Source organism: Egretta garzetta, unplaced genomic scaffold (assembly GCF_000687185.1).
Source record: "Egretta garzetta isolate BGI_Z169 unplaced genomic scaffold, ASM68718v1 scaffold321, whole genome shotgun sequence".
Taxonomy (NCBI): Eukaryota; Metazoa; Chordata; class Aves; order Pelecaniformes; family Ardeidae; genus Egretta; species Egretta garzetta.
In genome coordinates, this window is record NW_009258756.1 from 1071684 (window position 1) to 1098158 (window position 26475).

The window sequence follows — 26475 nt, forward strand, 5'->3', positions numbered from 1 at the left end:
CAGGAACGCCCGTCGGCGGGATGGGCAGCCCGGGTGGGTCTGGTAACGCGTTCGTGTAAAACTTTACTTAATTGTCGCGCTGAAGGGAAGGATGCCGCGAGGAAGTTTTGGTAAGCGAGGGTACCGCCGCAGTAGCTTATGTCGGTGCTGTAGGAGGTGTGCAGTAAAATCCTGTGATCTGAAAGTACTTTCCTAATGTTTTTCTTTTTTTCCCAGGCCTCTTAGCGTGTCACTTAATTTTGTTAAAGGCAAATTCATCTTAGAAAAAGGTGCAAACAAGCATCCTCTAGTGGAAACAGGTGAAGATCCTGCAGAATCTTGAATAGAAAAGAGGAAGTGTGATGGAAATTGGGCTTCTCTATAGGTATTAGTGGAGGTTGTGCTTACTGGGACGTGTAGTGGGGGCTCAAGTGAAAAATTCTCCGTGAAGAAAGAAGCACCAAATGCAGATTGGCCATTCTTAAGCAAGTATTGGCCGTCGTCCTTTAAATGTGTTTAGGAAACCTTCACCATCCTGCTGGCAGTTCTGACCAGAAAGATTACAACTTGAATATGTAAAATGTTTGCAGCAATTCGTAAAGGAACACTCTCTTGAGAGAAGGGAATATTTGGGACAAGCGGAGAGACAACCTTGCTTCAGAATATCCGAGAAAGTCCTGAGTATGTTATTAACAGGATATGCACTTCATCTCCAAGGGTGTCTGTGTTAGTGTGTTCATTCAGTCTTTAATTTTAGCATGTAATTTATTGTAGTAGTCAGACTGCCTAGTTAAAAGTTCCAGAATGGGAAAATCTGAGAGACCCAAAGCCAGCATATTTAAGATCAGTTGATCAGGAATATGGTCTTGCTCATACATCTACGAGTAGAACTGTGAAGTACTTCACGGGAGGAACAGAAAAAGCACAAACCTCAGTGTATAATGAGGTATTTTGAGATGAGATACTTGGGAATGAGAAAGGGGGCAGCCATGCAGCTAGCTCAGGGGTTGCGACACAGGCTGAGAGACAATCATCATCTTTATGGGTTTTGAGGTTGTGAACAGCATAGCTCAGTTCCCAGATGTTTTATTGAAGTGTAGCAGAAATAGATGTCTGTAGCTGAGTAAGAAATGAGATGCATCATAAGAATGAAAAGGTTAGTGCTATTCGAACACCTGCTTGAGAGAACAAATGATAGGTGAAATAATGCATCATAGCAACAGGAAACTTGCAGCTGTATTCCCTCCTTTTGATTATGTGAGTTGGTTCTGTATGAATGAATTACATAGTGTATGTATTCCTCCTTGTTCTACAAATTAACAAGCTCACTGTTTTTTGGTGACATTATTTTTACCCTGTCAACTTTTCTTTCAAGTTATTTTCATGCTTTCATACTACCATTCATTGTACAGTAGGAAGAAGAAACTTGTATGGATATCTTGCTCTCCTTCACACATTCTTTTTGTCTCTTCTTGTCATGGTTTTGGCCCAGTTAAAATGACGATGGCTGTGTACTAGCTAGCTGAGGTCTAACTTCACAATGTGCATTGGCTGCGTTCTGTTTTCCAACAGATACAAAAAAAGCTGTAAACTTAAGTTAGGATTGTGGAGAAAAAAAAGAAGTTAGTCTCTAAAGCTGATTATATTGAGGAAAAATGTTATGGTTGGAAGCGTTCTTAAATTCTCGGAAGATGGAAGGAAGGACAAAACAGTGCAAATCTGTCCCCTCTTCTGGTAATGTTGTGCAAAATGTTTATGAGGAGTGGCCTGAAGAAATAAACTGAAGAGTATAAGCCTAGAAAGTTGGATAGTTAAATGCCTCTCATGATGTAAATTATGAGATTACTGTGACTAAACTGAAGAAATAAACAGCAAGGAAGCTGTTTGTGCTGGAAGTAATGTGCTAGGTAAGGAACACGGTAGAATAACAAACTACGAAAAACTCCTGAACGATAAGTGGACAGACTGCTCATGCACGTGTACTGAGCAGTAGCATGTTGCGCAAAAAGAAGCCTGAAGAAAGATTGATAGAAGGGCGTCTGTTTGAGCAAAGGAGAGGGTGTGATTTGAAAAGTGCTTCTCCGAGCCGGCCTTAAGATGAAGTGTTGTGCTAATATCCAAATTCATTGAGAAACAGGTAGGTAAAGAGGAACTGAGCTTCAAGTATAATCTGGATATGCTTTTTGTCTTCAGTAAACTGTTTCCAAGCAGAAATAGTACTTCGCTTTACTAGAATAACGTGTGCCTTCAACTTATAGACAAGTTGACTTGGAAGAACTTTGGCTCTCTTTCTGTAAAGATACTAAGAACTAATAAAGGAGTGCTGTGGGGAAAAAAAAAAACCAAACTTGAGGATCTAGAGTGAATCAAGAATTCTAGTGTTGCTCACTTGAATATGAGGTTCAGCATGGATAGTGGCAAAGAGGTGTGTCAAGACATGTGAAGGAGTTCCCTGTGGTGGATGTTAATTGGTATTCCTCCTACAAAGGTAGGCTGGTGGCAAGGCCAGTTGGCATGGATATACTCTATACTGCTGCGTGCATTCAGTTCTGGAATAAAAGAATTTCTATAGAAAAGAAAACTTGGGGTTTCAGATCTCTGTACTGGTCCTGAAGTTTAAGGTGTTGCAGAATCAGCTGTGTGTCAGACTTCAATGGTCTTAGCACTGGAGAACTCACTGCTTGTTTTCTGAATGTCCAATGGCAACTTAATCAATGTAGATGATATTTTTATTGTTGCATTGCCAAAAAATGGGTTGCAAGGCACAGAACGTTCCGAACTGTGGGGAATGCTGCACAACTGGGTCTGTAAACTTGATACTAGCTTGTGAGCAAGTGTCTACAGACACTGCTACTAAATATCTTGGCTAACTTCATGTCTTTTCTTTTTGTTTCTCAAGTGGCCATTCTTTGCTGTTTGATTGTGCGAGTTATAACTGGTGCATACAAGAAGGCTGTTATTAGAAAACTACCATTTGTCCAATTTTTGTGCTGGGTGGTACTTCAATGACTAGTTGAGTAGTAGCTTATACTTAATTAAAGGACAGTGTTTGTAATGTGGGGAGTATCTGGACATCATAGTACTCTTGTGGAATTTGTAAATGTGAAAGAGGTACATGAAAACTGCAAAGTTATAGATTGAGATTCTATTCCTTTTCAAAAGTATTTAAGTTGCAAACATCGTTGTTTGTTCTATATCATCAATCTGTACATGGAATAGATTGGGAACTAGTGTGGGGAAAAAGTTGTGAATGGAAGTGTGTAGCAAAGTTTTATGCACGTATCATGATTAAATCTTACTAGTGTCAATACCAAAAATACCACATTTTTTTTCCTTTGTTTTATCTGTAGACAAACCTACTAGCAAACAATTCTCTATGAAGCTGTTAAAAGCATGTAATGTTTGGACACTCCCAGGATATAAATTCCTGGGGAGTGTCCAGGCTAACAACTCAAATATGTTCAATGCTTGCTGTTAATTAAGGAATGAATACTTCAGAGTTACTAAACAAGGATTTCAGCGATGTTCATGTTTCAGATTTCAGCTTATTAATGCCCAGAATACTTGTTTGCCAAAATAATTTGGAGGTCTGTAAGGCGTGGAATGAAGACCTAACCCTTGACATGCCCTCATGTATGTGGATGGCATCAGCTGTTTTATGATGTCCCACAGTCGGTCCATATCCAGATAGCTTTAAACTCTTTCAGGCTCTCACCTGGTCTTGGTATCTGGACTTTGCAATGTCATCACTTCATTTGACCTTGAAAATACAGATTTTTAAATTAACTTAAATTTTCTTATTTCTCTGTATGTAATGCTTTCTTTCCCTCTTTCAGTCTGATAATGATTAGGATCCTTATTAGTTAGGTTGAAGGATATAGTAGCTTCATTTGAACTTTCTTATGCTGAAGTCCGATTTTTCTTCTAGGTCTTGGTAGTCTAAGAAGACTTGAGATTTTTTTTTTAATCTGCCTGCTACATACGATTATTTCCATTTCATCTTTCATATTGTCATTTGCTTAAAGTGAATTCTCTCAATCTTTGCCATTACAGAGTCCATATTTTATTTGTGTGGGTATACACTAACTTGCACATATATGGATGCATCTATGCATCCTTTCACAAATCTTAGGTCTGATGTGGTGCCATCAAGAACTGAATTGTTTAACCTGTAGCAAACTTAGAGATTTGGGAGTGCTGGTATTTGAAGAGAATACATGTTATAGGAATATGCATAGGAAAGAGATGCCTAGTTTTCATACTGGTTTTGATTTGTAGTTAATTTGAATTGAAAACTCCCAGAGCCCCAGAAACTGCATATGTGAAAAACATTTAGCATTGTTACAGGTGAAATAGAATATTATTGTTTTGATAGCCTGTAATGGACAAACCTCTTGGCTAAAAAGTCATAAATCTAGTAAAACCTTAAACTATTGATCAGTAAACTGTCTAGAGAAGTTTCTTATTTTTCTGATTATAATGCCCTTCTTTTAGAAAGAGGTATGCTCTCAAGAGATATATGATGGGATATGGTACTAATTATACAAGTGTAATTTGAAGTAGAGGATATATTTGCCAAAAATTCCTGCATTCTCTTCTACCAGGATTTCCACAAAAAATCAGTAGATGTGCCTATGCAGTCTTCATTAAGGTGGACATCTACATGATGCTGAAAAAAGCTTTAATCATGCTTGCTCCAATATATGATTATTCTAAGCATATAATATATGCCTATTATCGTATGTATGTCTACAGAATAGTATTTCGAGGGTAGGTTAGATGCCTTTACATTTTTGCTGCTTTCACCAATAGCAAGTGGGAGATTGAAAAGCTGAAGCCATCAGAAACATCAGGTGAATGTTAAAACAACTGCAGTGGTGTTCACTTGACTGAGAAGCCTTTTAGAAGTTAGGTTGTAGAAGTTACCAAAAGAGCTGAGTTGTTGTGTGAAACATTTTTTTTAAAGCAAAGATTTAAGTCTTCAGAGGCCAACCTAGCTCTGTTCCAATATAAAATCACCTTATAATGTCTCTGGTAAGCAATTAGTACTCTTAATAATGGAAAGAATCCTAGATCACAAGGTAACAGGAGACGAAATATATACTAATGTATTAAAAATTCCCAGATGTGTATCTAGTTGAAAGTATATTGGGTTGTTTTAATGCATATGATAGAGATACCACTTAAGAAAATGACTGGTCTGAAGAGCAAGGGAAAAATAATGCCGCATATTTTCATTAAGAGGCAAGTTGAGGAAGGAGCACAGTCTTCATCAGAAATGCACTGAAGAGCTAGTAGGGCATGCAGCTGGCTTTTCGGTTGGCCCACTGTCTTACATGAGTACTACAGAGTGGCCAGTTTGTTAAATCTAAGAAAGAAGTTCTGTTAAAACTCTTGATTCTGGATGTAGTGGTGTTAAAGAAGCTGGTCTTTTGTACAGGAAAAGCTTTATGCCAGGGTTGTGCGAGTTCGCATTAAGATGATGTGGGTGGAATTTCCATGTTATTTAGTGGAATTTCCCAGTACCAGTAAACTTGTAAAGCTGGTATCTTGCCCATTATATCTAATCTAAAAACAAGACAGGGGAAAACCAAAAAGGAATTAAAGTGAATTTTAATGTGACTGTATTTCAGTATGAATAACTGTTTATGAAAAATCTGTTATTTCTGAAATTGGAAACTTAGATTTAAAAGATATTTTTTTTTCTTACAATAAGGTGAAATACTTTAATACAGTAGTTTTTACTGATTTCCTAACAATAATATGCTGGTCAGGCAGGGTTCTTCAGGTGAACATGGCCCTGTGGATTGCATTGTGGACCTATGCAGATTACCCGGATGAACTATGGATAGTGGCAAAATCTCCTGTTGGCCTTGCTAGCTCTCGTGTAACTTTTATCTGCTGTAATGATGCATTCTTTTTTCTTTGGCTAATTTAAAGATCATAGAAAAATGGTTTTAATTGAAAAATTCTGGTGTTGCTGTTAAAATTTACCTGAGCAATTAGGTAGCTATGGAGTCACTTACTGTTTAAACTATGTACTTGCAGCTCAAACATGCTTTGAAGGCATCAGTGCCATAGTTAAACTGACTAAATATCTACTTTTTTTTTCTAGTGGCCAGAGAGAATGCATAAAACCATAAATGTTTACCATCAAAGAAAATATGAAGCAATTGTGTGTAGTTACTAAGAAAATTACACCATTTTAACAAGCAACAGTCTTGTAAAGTCAGGTATGAAACTGAAGGTTGAGATAAAGAATGTTCCTAATTACTTGGTACTGTCTCTACAGTGCTTCAAGTAAATGCTTATTTGAAGCTTTTATATGGGAGAAAATTGTGTATTACCTTGCATTCATTAATAACTTATGACAGAGGACTGATGCTAAACAAGCTTTCTAGTTATTTTTGAAGTTTATCAGTGGGCTGTGGGGGAAAAAAAAAAAGACAGTAAGCAAGGCTCAGCTGTGTGAACTGCACTCATGGGTTTTGAGGGCCCTTGTTTCTGAAGTGGATTTGGGTCACGGGCACATCCTCATTTCAAGAAAGAAATCTGCTACTCCAGTGCTGAACCCTCCATGAGTGGGAGTACATGGACAAGAGAACTGAGCCATTTGCTTTCTGACTGTAGAAAGATTCTTGCTTCTGATTAGTAAGTAAGTTGCCATGGGTAACTTTTAAAAAAGTGGTTGAGTTCCCCTTTCTACTGTAGTCTCTCAAGTGATTATAGTGCAATTTGAATAAAACAAGACTGTAGCTGAAATACCCTTTGAACTGAAATGATTACCTAATTTGAAAAGCGACTGTGTATTTTCCTAGTAAGCTGACACATCTGTCTGTACTGTACATAGCAAAAAAGAAACAGGACTGTTTTTACGTAGATGTTGACTTGGAAAAACCCCATGTATTTTCTAGGATGTCTACTTGAGTTCAGAAAGCATGTAATAAAAGTTCACTTCATTCATTTCTAGGCACCTGCTATAGAGTTACAACATAGTTAACTATGTGTGGAGTTGCAGCTTGTTGAACTGATGCTATAAGCCAGCCTAAGAGAAGTTCACATTAAGCTTAGGCTGCTGCTGAACTTGCTGTATCAGGATACGTGTAATGCTGATGATGCTGCTTAGGGGAGGGAACGCTGGCAGCTGTGCAGGGAATTGAGTAGGTGGGAAGCATGGTAGAGAGCTCCAGCACTCTGCTGGGGCTGGAGAATAAGGCGTTTTAAAGTGGGAGCAAGGTTCTAATTTTAAATGCAAAGTACAGTGCCTTGGTAAAACAGCCCAGCACCAACAGGCCTGTTACTAGAAATGAGGAGTGTGCAAGATTGGCCTGAACAGTAGGAGTGTGGACTGAAACATACTTTCTTTCCCAACCTGGACTCTGCTTTAAAATGAGTAAACTGCTCCTAATGTAGAAGTATAAATTACTTGCCTTCCTAGTCAGTTGGTCTAAAAAGAAGTGGAAGTAGCTTTGAATCATCTTTGCCTTTTGGAAAAGCTTTGAGACTTCTAACCATTGTTTCAATAGTTCTCAAGTAAAAGTTGACATTCATAGTATTCCCTAGCGCCAAAGTGATAAATCAGGGTAGTGGGCAACTGATCAGTCAGAAGCTGAGATAAAGAGTCTGTTCATCAGACAAGCTTTGTTGAATGAATGTAGAGCTGTGTGATATGTGGTGTCTGACAGCAGGACCTCAGTAATGGCTAAATGTCCCGGGAAAGTTGAAGTCTTGGAGGTAGCGTACTTCAGGGTTAGATTTAGCTCTTTTGAGTGTTTACAGCTTCCCAGTTTCAGTAGTACCTTTGCTTGCTTAAGCAGTTGGTTTTCAGCCCTCAGTAGTTCTGTTTCTTACTTGCTTTTGCCTTGTTTGGGGATCTTTCATCATTCATTAGCACCTGTTCTCAGATGATTTGTCCTATGAATTGTTGAGCTTACCAACTACAGGCTACTTGGCCTTCAATAGTTCTGTTTGCTCTTCCCATTGCTGGTAGTGAGCAGGGACTATGAGGATATAACCTGCTGGCTAGCCATCTTTCTTTGAAACCCCCAAAATTTTGCATACTCTGATTGTTTAATCAAATTTTTAAGGAACTTGATCTTCTTTGAGAAGCTCTACTTAACTTTTCCTTAGTACCTCTAGGCAAGAAACTCAAATGTGGATTCAGAGCTCATGCTTTAAATCTTGCCTGAGTATTATCTCAAAACACAGATACACAGAATTCTTTCCTGGGATAAACATAGGCGTAGCTTACCTCCCATAGTCTACCTGGAGTGCAGAGATGCTAGCAGCCCTTTCTTCAAATATTACACCCCATGCTGTAAGATAGAATGGTTATTCCCTGCTTCATAGCAAAAGCAGTCTCCAATACTGTGAAAGAGTGGATCTTCCCACATCTTCCAGCTGTGAATGTTAAACAAAAGAAAAACTAGCAATAGAGTCTTATTTACATTTGTCTTAACTCTTAACTCTTTATCATAAGAATGACCTGCAAGAATTGCTCTTGCCACTTGATAAATAAGTATTTGTTGTATAAACTGTTGGGACTAATACCATGAGTAAAATTCTGTGTAGCTTGATGTTCTGAGCAGGTTCAGCTGCAGATTGGGAGACAGTCCTCTGTTGCCTTTTTCTGCTCCTAAATGGCCTTGTAACTTGGACCAGATACAACTTAGAAGCAAAGCCACAGTTTATGGTAGCTCACATGTCTTCTAGATTATGACTGCTGTTTAAACTCAATGGGGCCAAAGATCTTTTCTCAAAATAATCATTCTACAAGCTGTTTTGGCAAAATGAAGACGACTTTATATATGGGCATCTCAAATGGATTGAACTGACAGTCCTTTTCCCTCTGTTCCACCTTTGTGCAAGAGCTGAATGTAGTCTGAATTCTTTAAGAAGCTAAATGTGGATCTTGCATCTTCTGAAGTCCATTTAGCAACAGTATTATTGTATTGTGTTACAATCTGATTGTATTTATTGTATGTTTCTTTTTTCTTTTTCCCAGTTCTATGTTGATGAGATCAGACTTTAATAAGGCTTTCTTTGGCTGCGTTTTGACTGATTTACATTATTGAGAATATATATAGGTGCTATGAGCTGCAGGGTGTCTGACTTCAATCCTTTGCCAGAATAGCTGTTGTTCTGCCTTAAAGTTGTTGTTGGTTTTTTCTTTTTCATTTGTCATTATGCTGGCCAAGTAGGTTTAAGAACCACAATGCCATGGTTGAAGCCTCTTGAATATTCCTTAAAAATAAAGTAGGCTTCAAACTATAATCCTAGTTAATTCCCAGACTGGTATTGGAGGCAAAGTGTAGTGTTCCCAGAATTTTATTATCTAAACTAATATATGATCAACCCCTTCAGCCAGTATGGCACAAGAAGGTGGAAATACATCAAATGAATCTAAAGGATAGGTAAATGACATTTATGAAGACCGGTTTTGGTAGAAGATTCATTTCCCTAAGCTTCATTCTTAGTATAGAGTTTGTCATGCTGGCAAAGTGCCTTTGAAGGACCTCTTTTCTAATTTTGGGAAAACGGAGGAAACCATAGGAAGATTGGGTTTCTTCAGTAGATGTGGATGTTCACATCAGCCAACAGGGTCTAGCTCATAGTTCAGTTATCTATTGCAGATTATGGGAAGAGCGAATATCAGGAGATATGCAATGGGAACACAAGTAGTATCACTGCTGCTTCTGTAACCTGTTGTTTTCTGAGAGATGTAGGGCAGCTATTTGACATTACTGTCATTCTTACTTGATCGTCAGTGCATCTCTCCAGCCCAGAAGGAATACATTTTATTAGTTACATTCAATAATTTTCATATTAACACGTTGTCAGAGTGGAAGGAGCAATGCTGCTTCTTAATGCTGGCTCTTGGAGGCTGTATAGTCTGTGTGGATCTTGGAATGCATATATTGCTCCAGCTTTGTAGTCTTAAAAGTTATGTGGGAACTGGAAAAAACTGGCCACCTTGCTTTTTGAACCCTTACAGCAGTGCTGTGGGATACTGGGCACATATAACACAGGAATAGAAAGCAAATTGGCTTTTTTATTCCTGTACATCTACACCCAGAGGTGCAATGCTTCTAACTTGCAGATAGCTTGGAGGATATTCTCTCTAATTACTGGCTTTAGAATGCTGGAGGGATTCTTGCAATTGAACTGGATGCCCTATAGTGGATAGGAGTATTGGTGTGGTTACTGGAAATAAGTGGATGTTTTTAAGGTATGATTCATCTGACCAAGTGTAGACATTTGCTTTGAGGATGAGATGACTCATGACCTAACTATATTACCTAGGTCTCCATTGACTGCGAAGAGAACTTCATGTAAATCAACACTTAGATGAATCCCACCCAAGGTATTAAAATCTGGCAACACTGTGAAGAAATTGTATCCCTCTTTCAAGTGCACAGTTTAACTTTATGGAGTCACTTTGGCATAGTAAATCAGTATTATTTCTGTGCTGCCATTAAGAGTTACTTTTTCATAGATGTAAAAATTCTGCGTGTTATAAGCTTTAGTATTAAACATCTTTTTGAATGTAACCAGTAGTCAGAATAGACTGGATTTGGGAATCTTGGGGTTGTTTTGTTCAAATAAATTAAATAGCTTGAATATTTACTTTTTTTCTTCCAATAATAATGTCTTGCAGAGCACTCAGACCTATCTGATGGAAACAGCAGGAAATAAGAAGTATCTTTTTTTTTTGTCTTATTGACTACATTTACCAGAGCGGGAATTTTCATAAAATATTGTTTGTGCCTTTCATTGTCTCTGTCCCTGCCAACAGCAAGCTTTAAAAAAAAAAAAAAAAAAAAATCTAGAAATCCTTAAAATATTAGCAGGTTAATAATGAAAGTGTGTGTTATACAACAGAATTAATTTCAGTAGATTAAAACAGTACCTTTATAAATATTCACAATTTATTGATAAATACATATTAAATTCCTCTTTCTCAGTGTTGGGGGTCTAAGTCCTGGGCATTGTACTTGTGTGGTAAATGTGCTGTTATCATATTGTAACTGAAGAATATATTGAAGAGATACTACGAAGAGCAATGTCCAAAGAAGAAAAACAAAGCTGGTGAGGGGTCTGGAGCACAAGTCTGATGAGGAGCGGCTGAGGGAACTGGGATTGTTTAGCCTGGAGAAAAGGAGGCTCAGAGGAGACCTTATTGCCTCCACAACTCCCTGAAAGGAGGCTGTAGCAAGGTGGGTGTTGGTATCTTCTCCCAGGTAGCGGGTGATAGGACGAGGAGAAATGGCCTAAAGTTGCACCAGGGGAGGTTTAGGTTGGATGTTAGAAAAAATTTCTTCACCAAAAGAGTTGTCAGGCATCGTAAGGGGCTGCCCAGGGAAGTGGTATTGAAAAGACGTATAGACAGGGTGCTTAGGGACATAGTTTAGTGGTGGACTTGGCAGTGTTAGGTTACCAGTTAGAATTGATCATCTTAAAGGTCTTTTCCAACCTAAATGATTTTAAATAGTAAAAATCTATTTTTTTTGTAGTATCAGCCTGCCCATTCTTTTTCTTCATCCACCCCCTCACAAAACAAAATAATGTAAACAAAGGCAGAAGCTATTATTCTAAATTAACATATTATATCCTTTTGAACATCCATTCCCTGTATATACAGTTTATGGATAAAGTTTGTTATAGTGTAACCTAGCAGGCAGCTGAACACCACACAGCTGCTTCCTCACTTCTTCCCCCCGCCCCCATAGTGGGATGGGGGAGAAAATTGGAAAAAAAGTAAAACATGTGGGTTGAGATAAAGGCAGTTTAATAAAAGAAAATAACAATAATAGAATATACAAAATATGCAAAACAAATGATGCACAATACAATTGCTCACCACCTGCTGACCAATGCCCAGCCTGTCCCGAGCAGCGATCACTCTCCCCCTGACTAACTCCCCCCAAGCATGACACCATATGGTCTGGAATAGCCCTTTGGCCAGTTGGGGTCAGCTGGCCTGGCTGTGCCCCCTTCCCAGCCTCTTATGTAGAAGCAGGGGCAGAGCAGGGGAAGCTGACAAGTCCTTGCCTAGTGTAAGCCCTGCTTAGCAACAACTAAAACATCAGGGTGTTACAACATTCTTCTAGTACTGAATCCAAAACACAAAACGCCAGCTACTAGGAAGAAAATTAACTTTATCCTAGCCAAAACCAGGACAAGTTGATGGAGTATTCCATTATATTTTTTATATCACTGTGACTTACATTTTGAGATTTTTTTGGAGGAAACATGATGGAGAGATTGATGACTTCTGAATTATAAATCAGAGATCTTGAACTATAAGTCTTGAGGTCTTAGAAATGGGTATCTATATAGCAGAATACAGATGGATGCAGCAAACTGCTGTTAACAAGTTGATGGCTCTGAATATTGACACTTAAGTCATTTTAACCAAGTTTTCCTTTGGAGCTACAGACTGGTTTGTTTGGGTACTACATAAGAGATCTTTTGTGTGCCTCTCAGTTGTGTTTTCCATCAGCAAATTGAAATCACCATAGCAAAGATATGTGGAATAGAGTAGATGGGGTAAGTTGAGATTCACTGTCCAAACCACCTTCTGCCAATTCTGAATTTCTGGGTTGCCTGTGATATTCAAAAAAGGGCTGGCAGATGTACTGCACAATCCACAGGAGACTTATTTCCTTCTGGAATAGTAGCTCGAAGCCAGGCAGGATATCTTCCTCAAATTAGGTATGTCTCTTTAGGCACCTGAATTGCTCCTTGGAGGCTTGTGGCTTGACAAACAAGGGCCAAGAGGCTAGTTTTCCAAGTCCTGATAGGTAGTTTCCAATTACTGAGTGGTGATCATTTTGAGAATGGGAGGAGACTTATGAAAGAACAGATTGGAAGGGTGCATCTGAGCACTGGGAGAAGAGGGAGTAACATGAGCTAGCCAAAGGCCTTGAATCGCATTAGCATTGCTGTTCTGGATGACATTTCTCCTGAAATACTCTGACTAGAGCCTGTTACCTACTGTTGTTCCTATTACTGCTTCCACCTTGGTTCCCTTAAAGTGGTCCAGATTCTTAGAAATTATTTTTTTTAAGTTTTTTTTACCTTCACATTTGCTCAGTGTTGATGGGAACATCATGGTATCTGGGGCTAAATGGAGGAAATGGGTGAAACAGTGAGGAGTGTCGCATGATGGAGTGTAGTTTTCATCTTTTCCATAATGGTTAAAAAGAACCAACTCCTTCAGTGAGTCTTCCAGAAAGGCCAGGTTCTTTGGGTTGTGACTGGCTCCAGCTGCCCAAATGCTAATCTGCTTACCTACTTCTTTATAACTATCAATTGTGGTAATAGATGCCTTGTACAGCCACCAGTGAACAGTCAGCTGGTAGAAGATGAGGACTCCTAAAAGATGAAGACCAGACTATGGAATTTCTTGCTACAAAGAAATGACTACTACCTGTGTCAGGCTCACAATTCTCTGTAACAGAGTTTCTGGCAACAGAAATTTTTTACCCCAGTGATCTTTTTTTAAATAGTAATAACAACATGCTAACATGTTGCTATTCAGGGACAAAGGTATTAATTTCCTTGTTCTAGAAGCATAATGATACAATGGACTGGAGCACTGTTGACAGGAACCTAGAGTGTCTGCAAAATGGTATTTCAGTAGAATGTATGAGTCTAACCAGCATTAAATGTATGAATCTAAACAGCATTAAACCCACTTTCAAAATGTTAAGCAACTTGAAAAATTAAATACTAGGCTGCTCAGAGATGCAAGAATGTCACTGAATCTTAAATCCTTGCATCTTGTGTGCTTGAATTCATTACATATAAGTTGGAAATACTTCACAATTTCAGGACTTGAAAGAATGTATTTTAATTTTGATGAAAGAAATGTTCATCACAGACAGCAGTGACAATTGGCATAATTGTTGGCAGCTTCTGCATCCTCGTTTAAGCATGTTCAGTGCAAGGCAGTGAGGTTTTTTGTTCACCATCTTGTACTTAAATATTGTCTATGCCACAATAGCAGTATTTCCCTTTGTTGCCATTCTGACACTTCTTATAATTGTGGTGTTGAAGGAAATGCATTGGACAGCCTTGGATGTGAACATAAAACTCTCTCTTCAGAATTTCTTAAGGTATTCAGAAATGGCTGGAGAGCCAGCCCTCGCAAAATTTACAATTGATGAAGTCTAATGCGTGATATTTGAAATGTTTGAAGATTGGGCACGTATAGCAAAAACAATGAACCATTTCACAGAGCAGCTGAAATATTTTAATTCAGCTCTGCAGCGCTTTCCAAGAAAGTCAATGCACTGCAGCATAAAAACTGGCCTGTAACACTCTTCCAGAGGGGGGATTACAGCTAGTAGTCTTTGTCTGCTTTTCATCTATTTACATTTTAAAGGGTGGTAAATAAAGCATCCGGATTTTAATAAACTTACCCACTAGATTTGTGGTTGCTTTGAATGTTTATATTTTTGGCAGTAGCTGCTAGTTTCCCCTTGAGATGTGCTTGCTTGTTGGTTTAACCTATCTCCCCTCCACTAGCAGCAGCAGGCTGTCAGAACTAGATAGGAGCAGCTTTTTCTGGAACAAACTGGTTTGAAGAAGTTGCCAAATTTGCAGCACCAGTATTGGCTGAATGAGAAACGAGAGGAAAGCAGTAATTATTTTTAAAATTGATTCAGATGTTATTGTATATTGTCTCTTGAATTAAGTCTTCCAAGTATTTGTTTTTAACAGAAAAACATGACCTGTGTAAATATAACCAGTTTACCCTCAACCCCATGTATTTTAATGAAAAACCTTGCAAATATTAATTGTAATAAGTGTTTGAGGCTGATTATATTTATCAAGACCGAATTTATTCAAGCAAGCAATCAAGCAGGCAAAACAGCGATGGGCGTCCGGGGAGCCTCCTGCTCCACCAACGGCGCGCACCTCACCCCCACCAGAGTCCCTTCTTATAGTTTAGTAGTCCCGGGTCTACGTGGCACATCCTGGTATCTTTCTGGTGGTCGTGAGGATAAAGGTCATAGTCTTCCTCCACGCTGTAGATCAGTTTCTTTCCTTATCTGGCCATGTTGGCCCAGCATGAGGCAGGAAGGATTCGTGCTTGTTTACTTAGCAGGATGTCGCCACTCAGGAATTGGTAATTTATCAATGTATCAGAAAGTGGTCCCATGAGTTTCGCACAACAGTGACTTTAAACAAAGGATGTAATAAGAACACAAAGAGTAAGGGGGGGACCTTCCCCCCATCTGCCGGTTTGAGAACAAATTCCTTATGTATTTATTTATTACATTAATGGTGTCTACATACACAGCAAGAGGAGAAAAGATTCTGTAGGTCACAGTTGAAATGCCCTAATTCTTTATGTAGTTATGCTAAAAATCTTATAGCTGGCACTGTCTTCAGTTTCTAACATACCTTCTATTAATGTTAACTAGCCTGTCCATTTTGGAAGAAATGTTGACTGTATGTGTGACGTTGTTGGTATTATGTTCTGAAATCTGTATAGTTAAAATTTGAAACAAGTGTCCTGTAAAACTGAGGAAAATTGCCTTATGCAAGCCTAATTAATTTATTCTGTAATGACTCTGTCATTTTAGGGAAAATTAGTTACCAGTTGCTTCCAAGCACTCTATTTAATCAAGAGAGCTCCCTTTCACAGCACTAGTATTTTTTTTTTTTTGACTGATGTGTACTGAAGAAAGGGAACCCTTAAGCCCTCCTTTTTTAGTAGAACACTCTGCGTCTACAAACAAAAATACCCTTTTGGATCTACAAATGATTATCCAGTGGCTTTATTAAATTGGCTCTGAATTGTGACTGTTTGCTACAGCGAAGGCGCAAATGAGCCGAAACTGGGGCAGAGCAGAGCAGTCTCTTCCTATTGTCTCAGGATGCTTCAGCAGTCTGGAGCGTACTCCCAGGAAATTGAGAAGTGAGTTGGAAATAATACAGTATGTGCCCTAAATCCATTCTGCGGAATGGCTTGTGGTGGCATGGCTGTGGATGTAGCATATAACTTGTGAAGAAGAGTAAGAATGTGCTGTAGTTTCCCCTGCATGCCTAAAATGCGGGCTAGCGTTCCTTGAAGAGGCATATACGCATTGTGAGCCTGTAGCCAGTGAGATCTGTTACGGTGGAAACTAACTCTCGTCTCCTGGCACAAACCCATTTAATCCAGGTCATATTCCCTAATCCAGCCCATTGCAATGGCAGCATAAGTCTTTTGTGTTGGCATGGGCATAGAAGTGAATGGGCAGGGCAAATTGGTTTTCCTACTTTTGTTAGCAATGTGGTGTCTGGGCCTGGTTCAAGCAAAGTCTGAATGTAAGGTTCCACAGCTGCTTGTTTGGGTGTTTTTTTTTTTTTATATGAATGGGGGCTGCTGTTAAAAAGGGTAGAGGTCTTTCCTTCACTCCTTACTCAAGAGCCACATGCTCTTGATCCAGGTCACTATACAGCTGCGTGAACAACTATCCTGGCACAAAGGAGTGGATGAAAATGTGGGATCCTATCACTTACTATCCTCAGGATAATCATGATGGTGATTATGGAACTCCTCCCAGGTTAAGTAATATGTTTTCACCTGCCCACTGGAGCACTCTGGAGGTGCTTGTTCCATTAAAAAAACCAAACTCATAGGATTATTTTGACAAAAATAAACCCTGACGGTTGAGAACTTCATTCTTCTGAGCAAGAAAAAACAAGTATGCATGCTCTTAAAATCTTACTTCATGCAGTGATTTCACATTGGACACCAGCAGTTACAAATTGACACGTTGGAAATACTTACCTACTCTCAAAGCTCAGTCGCCTGCCTGCCTAGACTTAGGTTCTCCCTCGGCTTGCATCAGAGACAGGAGGGGAAACAGTTTCAAGCCTATCTTCCTTCTTGATAGACAATGGATTTCTTTGTTTTATACCTTTGAATGAAAATACTTATGTAATAATCTGTTGTTAAAAGAAAGCAAACTATGCAGTTCTCATTAGGATTCTTAAATTTGAAAACTTAAGCCCATCTAAAATGGGACTGTTCTCGGTGAAAGGCATTCTAACGCTTGTTATCTTATCCTTTGCAGTGTTGCCCTTTTGAAGATTCAGTAAGTGCTAAGACTACAGAGGAACCTTACCTATTTCTAACAATAACATGGAGGGGGTGCTATCCACTTCTCAGATTTTTTTTCTTTTTTAGTTTGTATCCACTAAACCTTGCAGTTGAACACACTGAAATTTTCAATTATTTTGCCAATGAATCCTGTGGGGTTTTCTTGATTCTCTTCCCCCCTTGCATTTGCTCCATTGTAATGGGCGCTACAGGGCTGGAAGCAGTAGATCGCATTTGATGTGAATAATACAGATGACTGTTAGAACCAGACTACACGTTTCTTGTTACCACTAGAGAAAATGAGGTTCTGTAGGAATGAATATTCTAAATTGGTAGGAAGGATGGCAAATCAGCTGGCAACTGACTGAAGCTTGACAAAAGACTGAGGGAAACATAGGGTTTGAAACAAACTGGCAATCGGGGAAGGGTAAGTCCAGTCAAAAATGGAACAGTTGGCTGAAGGTCCCTGGTTACTGCTCCTGTAGCTGCTCTGGTGTGCTGGAGTCACCGCTGGATCCTCTTTGGTGTTTGTTTCCTTTAAACTGCGGGATGTAGATGATGGTAGGTGTTGCTGCTTCAGGCAATGATAGGAAAATGCAAGGTCACCCATACCCAATTCCCCATCACCCCTACTCTAAGGAACAATAGGAAAGGCAGCTTGATCGCAACTTGTTGCCTCTTCTAAGTAATACTAGATCTGGTTTTCTCAGATATTCCCCGTGTCTCTAGAGTGTAGTGCAACATCAGGCATTCTGAAAGGAAATGACATTAAAAATACCAAGTGTCAATTCTTTATTTCTGGCAATTTGCTATCATAGCAAGTCTTCTTTTAGAGAATCTTCAGGAAGGAAAATTACTTTGTTCATTAAAAAATAACTTGGTTTTGCAAGCCTCCTAACTATATTGTTCAATTCACAGACAAATATCTCAAAGCTCTTCAGAGTTAATTGGGTCAAGAATTAGTTGAGCATCAGGACATTAACGTGGAATTAGAGGTCCCCCTTACCCCCAATTTAATCAGGATAAACAATAGAGCCTCACCATGCAGGAATGTGCTTAACCTGAACAGCATTAACCAAAATGCTAACCTGAATCTGATGTTGTTTCTGATGCTGCTGCATTATAATTGTCCTGACAGTGTTTATTCAAAGATACTGGGGCTTTTGCCTTTTGTGAAAATACTAGGTTTGGGCTGACTTGGTAACGTACTTGAAGAATACATACTTGGTATAGCAAATGTCAATTGCAGAAGTAATTTTTGGGTTAGTGAAATTTCATTATCCCACAGTGTGTGGGTTAATAATGTTCTGTGCTGCAGCTTTCCAGATTTTTCTTCTCTTTATTCCTTTGACCAAAACTGTGGGTATTTGGGGGGGAGGGGAGGAATGAACAGCAAAATAGCTTGGGGATTTTTTTGTTCCATTAAAGCAGCAATGTAGTTCTTGTTTTGATGACATAGTATGCTTCTCCTATAGTTTCATTAAGCGATGAATTATTTTCCTTACTGGATTTCCTTCCATAAGGCAATCAACTAAATGGCTTTTAATATCTTGCTACTCAGAATTTGAATCTTCTTGAACAAACCATAGTATAACAGCTAGGGTTCCCAGCGATGAAAGCACTGAAGTAAATTGTGGCACAATTCAGGAAGCAGGTGTCTTGAAACGAGAGGAAGGAAGTGCTGGCAATGAGATTAAGCATGGTTAGAAAGCTATTGCACGATAGCTTCCAAACCTTAAGACTAAAAAAAAAAAAAAAAGTGACTTGCAGGGGGACTAGATGGAGGAGATGTTAATTCAGTGGTGAATTTAGGAATTGCATTCTATGCATGCTTAAGGAATGGTTTAAAATGTAATTCTAAATGTTTATGAGGAAGAAGGGTGTAACAATGAACACTAAAAACAAATACATACATAGTGTAGATGCAGCATTTTCTTACTACATTCTAACTTGCCTTTGTATTGCATTCCTTCTTCCTGTATGTTACTGTAACTGGTGAAAATACAACCAGAAATGTCTTTGGAAAAAAATATCATTGCCCTTTTGGTTGTTCAAAAAAGTTATTTAATTGCTTGCTACAGCACCTGTTGGCTTTTTAGCAAAAAGCTTGTATGTGTGCTTGTCATCTGTCTTGATACTAAGAGAAGTCAAAGTCCTCTATCAGGTCTATTAGTAGGCTGGGGAGAGCAGTGTTGTGTGTTGTTACTACTGCGGGACCTAAGAGGGGTCACTGGTCTGAGTTAAGCCTTTGTACTGGAAAACTGGATGAGAAAAAAAGGGTTTCAAACCATGTCTGTGATTCCTTTATCAAATCATCACTGTACATACAAAATACATTACAAATAATATGATTTGAGATGTTAGGAATAATCTATTAAAACTGCCAAATCATTAATACACTGATATTTGTTGTGCACTGTTTCCGCTTTTATTGTTGATACCAAAAGACTTGACCCACCTGAGTTTTCCTGTTATCTTTTAAATAAAATTTCTGTTAATCTACTGTAGTATATGGTGTCAACTAATAGACTATTCTGAGGACAATGACGCTGTCTCAGTACTCTTCTGAGTCCTTCTTACTCGGGAAAAGGAAGAAGCATAACATCTCTATGGTTCGCAATATTCTGAACTGCAGTAGACCTCCAAAGTGGTACAGATACTGTAATTGGCATGAGATTGTGTTCTCCACATCTCTCTAAGGTTGCAGCACAGAATCATAGAATATCTCAAGTTGGAAGGGACGCATAGGGATCATCGAGTCCCACTCCCTGCTGCTCACAAGACTGCCTAACACCAAAACGTATGACTAAGAACGTAATCCAAACACTCCTTGAACTCATGACAGGCGTGCCAGAGCACTGTCTTCTCCATATAAAGCCTGCAAAGTTACATACAAACCAGCATCTCTTTCAGATCTGCTTTTCTTGTCAGCTAAGATAGAATTCTAGGATAAAGCATTTAGCTTTAAAAAAACAAACCTCAAAGCCAAATGAAGAACCCAAGCAAACAAAAAAAAAAATCCCTGAGAGCCATTATAGTCTGTCTCCAAGACCCATGTGTGATGGGTTAACCTTGGCTGGCTGGCAGATACTCACCAAGCTGCTGGCTCAATTTCCTCCCCCTCAACAGGGCAGATCAAGACAGGGAGATTGTTTATCAATTGCCATCATGGGCAAAACAGGTTCAAGGTGAGGAAGATAAATTTATTGCCAATTAAATACATTTTGGTGGTGAGAAACAAACACAAAAATAATAAAAAAAAGAAACAAGCTCCCCCTCACACCCTTCTTCAACTTCACTCCTTCATTCCTGACTTTATCTCTTCCATTCCTTGAGTGGTGGAGCAGGGATGGGGACTGGGTGTTGTGATCAGTTCAGAGCAGTTCCTCTCTACCTCTCCAGCCTGCTTGTTCCCCACTCCAGCATGGGGTCCCTCCCATGGGATACAGTCCTTCAAGACCTGCTCCAGTGTGGGGTCTTTCTTCAAGGCCTGTTCCAATGGGCCCTCTCCATGGGGTATAGTCCTTCAGGAACAGGTTGTTCCAGTGTGGGTCCACCCCCTCAGGCCACAGTTCCTGTCAGAAAATCTGCTCCTGCATGGGCTCCTCTCCATGGGATTCCATTCCTGCCAGGGCCCTGCTCTGGTGTGGGCTCTCCACAGGGTCGCAGCTTCCTTCAGAGCACATCCACCCGCTCCAGCGTGGGGTCCTCCACAGGCTGCAGTGTGGACATCTGTTCCGCTGTGGTCTTCCATGGGCTGCAGGGGAATCTCTGCTCCGGCATCTGGAGCCTCCTCCCCTTCCTTCTTCACTGACCTGGGTGTCTGCTGGGCTGTTTCTCTTATATTTTTCTTGCTTCAACCTGCTGTTGCACGGCATTTTTTTACCCTTTCTTAAACAGGTACCCAGAGGTGCCCCCAGCTGATGGGTTCAGCTTTGGCCAAGGGTGGGTCCATCTTGGAGCTGGCTGGAATTGGCTCTGTGTGACATGGGGGCAGCCCCCCATGTCCGCTCACAGAGGACACCTCTGCAGCTCCACCTTGCCCCACCACTACCAAAACCTGGACATGTAAACCCGATGTACCACGTTACTGGACCTAATCTTATTCTAAAAGAGGACTTTGCACATGAAAAAATGTCAATGTTCTGTGTTATCTTCAGAAACAGATACTGAACAAATCCAGTAACTTCCCTGCTCCTGTTCCCACTATTTCTTGTTTATAACCCTGCAGCCTGGCCTTTATGGGTGTGTGCTCTTAGGGTTGTGCTGATGTGTTTTGGGCTTTAAGCAACATAAATAACATGAACTGACTTAAATCCCATCAGAGCTGTGATAGCTGACAACTGTAAAATTTGTATGGGATGAATGGCTGGAAACTTTGCTTAGCCTGTGTGTAGTTTTATCATTTTATACAAAAAACTGTATTCTGTAACTACTATTGCAAAGTAAGAATTTACTTGAAAATTACTATTTCCAAATAACGCTTTAGTACTTAATTATGATAGGTAACCCTGATAACATCAGTAAAAATGCTAATTTTGAAGTGGAGATCTGTTTGTCCATGAGCTTTGCTAAATTAGAGTGTGTCTTCACCTGAATATAATCAGTGTTCTTTTACCTTTGAATAAATTATTTTTGTATTTATCTATTATGTTTTCCATTTAATTCCAAAACAATCATTGTCTTTCTTCTATCTCCCTCCATGTTCCCATAGGAAGCTCTGAATTCTGGGTTCATTGTAAACCATATTTTTCCTTCTCAGTAACTCAGTGTCTCTCTTAGAGTTAATGTGGGTTCTGGTGAGCTGCCGGTTCCTCACCAGGTTCTGCAGGACTCTGCGGTGGCGATACGGGGCGCTCCACTGTACTATTTGTTTACTGATAAGAAGCAAGGGTAGAAATTCTAGTGCCGATGTGCGGCATACCTGTGTGAGAGTGTCTCTTTGCAGTAGCTAGGTTGAAATGAACCTGCGTGAATTCATTCGGTACTGTTATTTGCCACGGCCCTTTTGTTTCAAACGTGACACCCGTCAAAAAGCATGCACAGAGCACTCTGCTTGCACCTTCTGTTTCCCACTGGGAGAGTGGAGAGGAAAAGACCAGCCATGGTTTATGTTGTTCAGTACGTTACTGGAAGAGCCTTGGATACATTAAGAATAGTAGGTAAGGACCTGAAAGGAACGCTGCCTGGCTAATTTGTGGTTTACGTTTTGTGCCAAAAAGGCCTATGTTGCCAGCTGTGTGCTTTAATGGTGTAACCTGGCTATAGCAGTTACACTGAGATCATGATATTAGGTATTCTCACTTGAATCCATGGTCCTGAAGCTTATTAAACCTGGGTTAAAACTGATTTGTGTAGCAGTCATCAATCCAGGATTATAACAAAAGCAAATTTACCCACGCACAGTTGCAGAAGAAAACCTTGACTTTATGCTGGACAGCATAAAGAATTCTAGAAAAAGTTTTGAGAGGATTTAGAGATGTTTGGGCATTTTTCCTTTTCTCCTTCTATCTCAGTCTAGAATTTCTAAGTGATCTCTTGAACAGGTAGTTGGCAGTATTCTGTTGGTGAAAATGCAAATGAAACATTTGGTGTACGTTGGTGTGCTTCCTCACTTGTCCCCTACCCTTTCCTTGCCCACCATGTTTTCAATTCAAGCTAATTTATAAACTCAGCTTAATACAACCGATTTGTTTTAGTGGTTCCACGTTTAATCTTCAGTGGCAGCGTTGGCCCCGTCCCATCCTCATCCTGCTTCTCATGCTGCTTCAGCGTAAGCAGGAGTGCCTTTGGTCAATGAAGCAGATCGGGGGCTGAAGGTGAAGCTTGGGTGAGCGGCAGAAATACATCCATGGCTCAGTCAGTTTGCCAGTCTCATTCTGTGTCTATACCCCGCTCCCAAACACGTGCAAAGACCAACTTGGTCACTTGTACTGGCCCAGAGCGCTGCGCTTTGTCGGGGTCAAGAAGGAGCAGCGAGGGAACAGAGGGCGGTTGTAATCGGCACTGTTGAAAAATGTAAAAAATAGTCTTTTTTAGCAAGTATGTAGCTTGAGTATTAGGAGATTTGTTCACTCTTGACTGTGGTAAATTGATTTGCTTAATAAAAGGAGAAATTCAGTACTTGGAGTTCTATTAACTACCTGACATACCAGAATTAGATTTGTTAATTATCCTTCGTGATGATGGTATAAAAAATGTTACAAAAGTTTTAGCCAAAATACAGAATTTGCATATCAAAGGAAGCTGCACAAGTATGTATTGAAATGCAGACTGGCAAAATGGCAATTATAATAAAACCAGGCTTAACATCATAGCCTTTCAGATGAAAGTGCACACAAGTGGCAAACTGCTGGCTAAATTTCCAGAATGAAGAGTTAATTTAGTAAAGCTGGTGGACTTTTATTAGGGAACCACTTTATAGTGGCTTGGCCAGTTAAATCTCTAGTGTGTATTGGAAGAACATTATGAAAACGTTACCTGCATCTTTGTATGAAGCACTGACAGTAAGGAATTAAGTTCTTCTGCAGAAAAGTGAAATATTTAATAGTTTCTGTACTTCTACATTTTATTGTAAAAGTGAAACAGGAACAGAATTAAGCCCGTGCTGGTTTAGTTAAATATGCAAGTGCTGAATATATATATATACTGGTGTTAAATTCATGGGGTTAAATGGTGCCTCTGATCTTCTTCAACAACCTAAAATCATGCCTCCCCTCAAATGGCAGCTGTCTAGAATCTATCTCAGTGTGGACTCACAGGGCTATTCTACCATAGGCTTTGTGTGATGATTTCCACGTGCTAAGTGATTACTTCAACCTAACTTAGGCTCGATTATTTTCTTTTTTTTTTGGTGGTAATGACTGTGATAATTTTCTTAAAGCAAGATGTTAATGCTTAGCATTTTAGAGATTTTTCTTGCGTGATAAACAAGCCTTGGTGCTCATAAGACATTCTGGTTTCTGTGCCTAGAAAAGGTATCTACTTTAAAATGTTTATATAGATCTTTTCCATTTCAGTCTAGTCTACTCACCATTGAACCCCAAGCTTTGAACTTGACTTTGTCCTTTTTGTTCTCTTGAGAAAACTATTCATTGTTTAACCCTTTGAGTTATGGGTTCTCAGCTCTTTCTTCAACCAGGAGTCTATGTTACTATCTTAGAATTGTTCCCCAGTGTGTCTTGCAGAGGAGAGGAGGGAGAGGACCTTGCTGATTTATTTCTGTGTCTTTCTTGCTTGCTTTCCCTTGCTTAGTGTGAAGGTAGTCCCCATGTTAATACAGGTCCGTTCTTCCTCTATACAACTTGCCTCATTAATTTTGAATGTATTACATTTCAATTTCTCATATTACGTAGGTGGAAGTCAGTCATGTCACACCACTGGCGTGTATGTGTGTGTATGTATGTGTATGTAATGTCACTAATTAATACTCCACATTAATAAATGTTTACTTGAATCCATTCTGTAACAACAGAATTGTCAATGGGAATATGTTCCCATTTAGAGAAAAGGAATTAATTTTCTATAAGATTTAGGCAAATTCTTTACTGGATTGAAACAAAAGGTGCTTGACCTTGCTTGAAAGAATATGTTATCAGGGAGTCACAGGTAAAGGTTACTTCAGCGATAAATGAGAATTAGCTTCTTTTTACTCACACCTCATTGACAGGAAAGTATTAAAACATCCTTTCAAAGTATTTATCCTTACGAGCTGTCTTTGAAGTTGTCTGATATACCTTAAGCTGCGCAAGCATAATCAGATTTTTTTTTTTTTTTTCCCCCCCAGTCGGTGTTATCCGCTGTCCAATTTGTGGTCAGGAATGTGCAGAGAGACACATCATAGATAACTTTTTTGTGAAGGATACCACAGAGGTTCCCAGTAGCACAGTAGAGAAATCAAATCAGGTAAGTGCATTAACATGTAATCAAGTTAACACCTTTTGGATGTGTATGCATATCCTTGGCTTCTTGACGTGTGGCCTTTTTTTGCTGTTCCTATGCAGAAAAAGACTTACTTAGTCATCACATGGGGTAGCTACTCTAGAAAATCATTTAAAATAGATGAAAATGCATGTGAAGAAGTTGGTTGTCTTATTCTAAACTATTTCTAATTGTTTATATAAAATTCCATCATGATAGCAAAAGGTAAAAGTAAGGAATAGGCATTAGAATAGGCATCGCTGTACTTTGGACAGGGCATTTGAAGCACTCTTTGAAGCAGAGACCTGAACACTACATCAAGAGATCTCAATGTAAAATGGAATCCTGTAGTTAAATTGACCTTATTTTTCTTATCTCAGCACTGACAAAACATGGCACTAAGTAGCCGCAGTGCAGTCACCAAGCAAAAGGCTCAAACTTCTAATTGAGGAAGATGGAACGTTGTAGGGTTTTCTTGTTTGTTTATCTTATATAGGTTGCCTCTTTTTCCTTTTGCAATTGAATAATAGCTATCTCATAAAACCAAAAACTGCTTATCTGAAGGATAGTAATACTGGGGTTTTCTTCCTCATGATGGTTTTCCAGGAGGAAAGTACTAGTCTGGAAGCAGTACCAAATGAATAATCACATCTGTGTAGGACCACAGCTTAGCAATCTCTGGTATCAAAATATTGCATGTCTTCATTTTTAGCTAGTGAGAGAGTATCTCAAGTATCTCAAGTATCTTTTTACTCATAAACTTTTTATTAAACTCCCGGAACTGACTGTAAATAATTCAGCCTCTTTATTATGTTGCTGCATTCTTCATAATAACAGTACCAAAAGGTTATTATGTCAATGCGGCTTGCATTTTAACTCATTCCCTAACATTTGGGTGGTGGTCTCCTTTTACTCTGAAAATGCCTCTTTCTTGCTTTCCTGTTTTAGGGACCTGTATCATTGTCTCTTGATACATTTGTTTTGGGGGCAGCTTCTTAGAGGTCCTTTATTGTGTAATCTGCTTGTCTCAAATGGTAGCTGAAATTTTTGCTTACATGGGTGAATGGGTATGTGTCTCAGGAACAGATACCTGCTCACTTACTGTTAAGGGCATAGATGTTGTCATCATCTTTGAGGAAGAGGAATTATGTCTTGAAAACCATTAAACTGTGTTCAGTTTATAAGGAATTTTGCAACTGGATTTCTGAGAAATGATAGACCTTACCAGAATCTGAAATTTAGCTGGGATTCTCTGGAAGTATAAGCAGTATTCTCTTAATGTAGAATAGTCTGAAGTTTGATTTTTTTGTGGTTTTGTGTGTGGTTGGTTGGTTGTTTTCCCCCTGGGTGTTGCAGTGAAAGATCCGAGTTTTGGAGATGGCTGTGAGATTTACACAAAGTCTCTCAATATTCTACCAGTAACATTGAGAAAATGAATAACCCCTGTTGTATTAAAAATTTGATCATAATTTTTT

At 39.2% G+C, this 26475-nt stretch overlaps 1 protein-coding gene across 1 annotated transcript in view; it reads left to right on the forward strand.

Moving 5' to 3' along the window:
• Positions 1 to 22184: 22184 nt before the first annotated feature.
• The window catches only part of TRIM24 (tripartite motif containing 24), a 41038-nt gene continuing 36747 nt past the window's right edge, over positions 22185 to 26475 (forward strand). The window contains exons 1-2 of the mRNA XM_035888962.1: positions 22185 to 22242; positions 24867 to 24985. Of these exons, the coding sequence (XP_035744855.1) occupies positions 22185 to 22242; positions 24867 to 24985 (177 nt within the window). The remainder of the gene's footprint in view (positions 22243 to 24866; positions 24986 to 26475) is intronic.